Source organism: Hylobates moloch, unplaced genomic scaffold (genome assembly GCF_009828535.3).
Source record: "Hylobates moloch isolate HMO894 unplaced genomic scaffold, HMol_V3 SCAFFOLD_9, whole genome shotgun sequence".
Lineage (NCBI taxonomy): Eukaryota > Metazoa > Chordata > Mammalia > Primates > Hylobatidae > Hylobates > Hylobates moloch.
This window is the reverse complement of record NW_026652284.1, coordinates 15,071,747-15,075,562: the sequence shown is the minus strand read 5'-3', so window position 1 is coordinate 15,075,562 and position 3,816 is coordinate 15,071,747. Positions and strand designations below refer to the sequence as shown.

Below are 3,816 nucleotides of genomic sequence, written 5' to 3'. Positions count from 1 at the left end.
ACGCTTTTTCTGATCATGGTAGTGTCCAGGGAATCTCTGGCAGCCTTGCTAAGTGGGCCCATCGTCTTCTGTAATTAGCAGCGCCCACCAAGGGTACTTTCCTCGACCCCTGCCCATCCTTCTTGGCCCAGAGACATTTATGATGAGACATGTTTCTTAGAGAGGGCATTGGGTGGTGGTGTGGTCCCTTAGGAGCCACTTTACAGATGGGAATACTGAGGCCAAGGGATGGGCTATGAATTGCCTAAGGCTACACAGCTGGTCAATGTCAACACTGGGCGGGGGTTATTCTCTTTGGGCTCCAGAGTGGCCCTTGCCTAGTAGACACTAGAGTCTCTATCCTGTGATCGTGCCTTGGGAAGGTAATGTCCCTGCTGTCTGGGGCCAGTTCTCTGAGGTCTTTGTTTTTTCTAACAGAGATGAGCTACACACAATATGAACACAGCTTGTCCCTCTTGGCTCCCCAGCATTGAGGTTGGGTGGGCCAAACCCCTGGAGGGCCACAGGGCTGGCATCCCAGCTAGATGGGTCATTCTTATTACCCCTTGGCTTGAGCATAGGTGGAGGCTGACACACTCCTGACTTCCCCGCTAGGGACCTGCCTCCAGCTTCATCTCCCCAGGAAGCCTTCTATGTCCCCTCTCCCCACATTCACCTAGCCTTCTCCTCTGCGGCCTTAACTGGGGATGCTCCTGCTGCAAAGCCTCCATGTTTTGCCTACTTATCCCTCTGAACCATGGGAGACAGGGTCCCTCCCTGCCTTCCAGGGGCTTCCAGAACCCAAGTGCTAGAATCCCCCAGCATACAAGGGGGCAGGGGGCATGTGTACATGCCTGCACATGTGTGCCCCCAGAAGCAAGCGGGACTTCTGTGTCGAGGACTCCTGACTCCTGCAGAGAAAGAGACCTGTCTGTGGGCAGGGGCCTCCTTCCACACACTCCTGCAATATAATGTGTGTCTCAGCCTCGCTCCTTCATCTTCCCCATCGGTGTGAAGGCCTGAGCTGCCTTCTGTCTAGAGAAAGACTGATGATAATAAAAATACTATCCTATTTGCCAGATGAGGAGACTGAGGCTTAGGGAGACTTGCTCAGATGGGCACTCCTCAGGCTAGAGGGACAGAGGCTGATGGTACAAGCCAGAGTCGCCACCGTAGAGGGGGCCCCTTTGGAGCAGCCAGTCCCCTTCTTCCCACCCTCCCAGGCAGCGGGGTGAAGGGAGCAGGGGGAAGCAGTTGAGAAGCTGTGCAGAGAGACTGGGGCCTGCCATAGACCCAGCCATCTCTCACTGGGTCCTCTTCTGCCTCCCTGTCTCCAATAGTGACTGACACTGTCACTGTTCAGGTCAAGGCTTTCCCTCTAAGTGCACTAGGTATTTCAGCCATGGAGCGGTTACCTATTACCTCCTCCAGGAAGTCTTCCTGGAATACCCAGGTTGAGTTGAGCCCAGCACCCTCCTCTGATGGTTCCTCTGGCTTGGCTCTTGCCAACCTGGATTGTAACTGTTTTCATTTTTGGCTCTCCCACTAGACTGGCAGCCCATGGGCATGAAATGTTGTCCATCTGTCTCCCTGGATTTTCTGGGCTTCATCTGTGTCTCTGAGGATCTGGATGGCCTGAAATTGTCAGTGTCTCTGTCTCCATCTCTGGGTCCCTGGATGTCTCAGCATCTGTGGTTTTTCTGTTTTTGAATGTCTTGGGGTCTTGGTTTCTGAGTTACTGGCTAAGTGGTCTCTGTTTCTCTAGGTCTCTCTCAGTCTTCATTTCCTGGCTCTTCTGGTCCTGCTAGGCTGGGCACTGCCCCTTTGGCCTGACAGGGCCTCTGGGGGGTCCTGGCTGCCCGGCCTGCCCACAGCGAGGCCAGGCTAGGGTAGGCCCCCGCCCAGCCCGCTGCCTGCTCCCTCCCTCCCTCCGTGCTTGCCTCACCACAGGGTTTGATGAATCAAACTCTTTGTCTGGGTGGGATCTCCACCAGCCAGCTGGGCAGAGAGAGGGCTTCCCCTGCCGGAACAGCCAAACAGCATCAGCAGTGGGCCTGGGCCCAGAGAGGTGAGGGGCTGCCGGAGGGAGGCTGGCAGAGGGCCACAGGGCAAGAGCTGCAGGGGCTTGGGCCTCTCAGATCATCAGGCCTGCCCCGATCGGAGGGCTGGCTCTGTGGGGATAACTTCCTGCCCAGAAAGGACCCATCCAGCCTGGCCCACCCGGGGGCTGGAAGCTGGAGTGGGCAACAGCCCCTCTTTCACTCCAAGCCGGGCGTGCTGGGGCACCTCCCTGAACTTCGGGAGGGCCCCTGCCTGATCTGGGTAGTGGCCCGCCTGCCAGTCCATGACCCTCCCAACCAACTTGGCATGGGTGTGGGCACCACTCAGCGCTGAAGGCCGCAACTCTGGGCAAGGGTCGGGGGATGGGGGGAGAAACATCAAAGCAAGGACCTGTGGGCTGGTGTGTGTCTGCATCCTGGGGTGTGCATGCGAAGGGAACAGGAGGGTGAGAAATCTTGGGTGCCTATGTAAATGACGGACGGGTCAGCGTGTTTGTGAGGAGTTGTCTGTGAATGTATGTGGTTGTGTAAAAATGTGTGTGTCTGTGACTGTGTGAGCCTGAGTTTGAAATGTCTGTATCTGTGAAAGTGTACATGTCATTCTATACTTGGGAGAAAATGTAGTGTGGATGTATATGTTGGGACATGGATTTGTGTGACAATGTATGTATTTGCATGTCTGGTGACATGTCAGTGTGTTTTAGAGAAGTACAAGGTGGTTAAAATCATCGATTTCAAAGCTAGAATGGCCAGGTTAGAATCCTGGCTCCACCATTTACCAAATAACCTCTCTGTGCCTCACTTTCCTCACCTACAAAATGCGGATAATAAGAGCATCAACTCACAGGGTTGTTGTGGGGATTAAATGAGATAATATGTGTAAAGTATCATTCAGGCAATGCCAAGCAAGTATCAGCTATTTCTATATAATCAGACATGTGAGTGTGTTTGTGGAGATGTGTGCACACAAGTGTACACAGGGGTTTGTCCAGGCCTCCAGGGGTGGTGGCTTACTGGCCAGCCCCACTGTCCTCTGTCTAAGTCTGATCTCTTCTGCAGGGCCAGGTGGGTGGCAGAGCAAAAGACGAATGGACTGTGGGCCACCTGCTACCCTCCAGCCCCACCTGACTGGGCCACCTGGCACTGCCTGCGGCCCTGTAGCAGTGTGCCAGCAGGAGAGTCTGTCCTTTGCAGAGCTGCCCGCCCTGAAGCCCCCGAGCCCAGTGTGTCTGGACCTTTTCCCTGTTGCCCCAGAGGAGCTTCGGGCTCCTGGCAGCCGCTGGTCCCTGGGGACCCCTGCCCCTCTCCAAGGGTTGCTATGGCCATCATCCCCAGGAGGCTCAGATACAGAGATCACCGGCGGGGGGATGCAGCCCAGCAGGGCTGGCAGCTGGCCACACTGTCCTGGTGCCCAGCCCCCAGCTCTGGAGGGACCCTGGAGTCCCCAACATACACAGCCACAGCGCCGGGCCAGCCACGGCTCGGAGAAGAAGTCTGCCTGTGAGTCACCCTAGGGGAGGCGGGTGTGGGTGCCACAGCAGGGGGGATAGGGAAGGGGCTGGGCAGCTAGCTCCTTAACCTTTATGTCCCAAGTTTCCCCCAAAAGTCAGGACAAGTGGTAGATTAGTGATAAGGAAACTAGTGGGGCTCAGGGAAGGGAAGTGACTTGTCCAAGGTAATGCAGTGAGTGAGTCACCATTCTGGGCAGCCTGATTCCTCTGCCTACTGCAGCCAGGCCCTGTGCTCTCCTTACCCCTCTCGTGGACCCCAGGGCTCT

General features: G+C 56.0%; 1 protein-coding gene across 1 annotated transcript in view; it reads left to right on the top strand.

Annotated features, from left to right (window-relative positions):
- Nucleotides 1–1,381: 1,381 nt before the first annotated feature.
- The window catches only part of ARHGEF19 (Rho guanine nucleotide exchange factor 19), a 10,967-nt gene continuing 8,532 nt past the window's right edge, over nucleotides 1,382–3,816 (top strand). Inside the window, exons 1-3 of the mRNA XM_058443666.1 lie at nucleotides 1,382–1,496; nucleotides 1,930–2,047; nucleotides 3,294–3,539. Of these exons, the coding sequence (XP_058299649.1) occupies nucleotides 1,382–1,496; nucleotides 1,930–2,047; nucleotides 3,294–3,539 (479 nt within the window). The remainder of the gene's footprint in view (nucleotides 1,497–1,929; nucleotides 2,048–3,293; nucleotides 3,540–3,816) is intronic.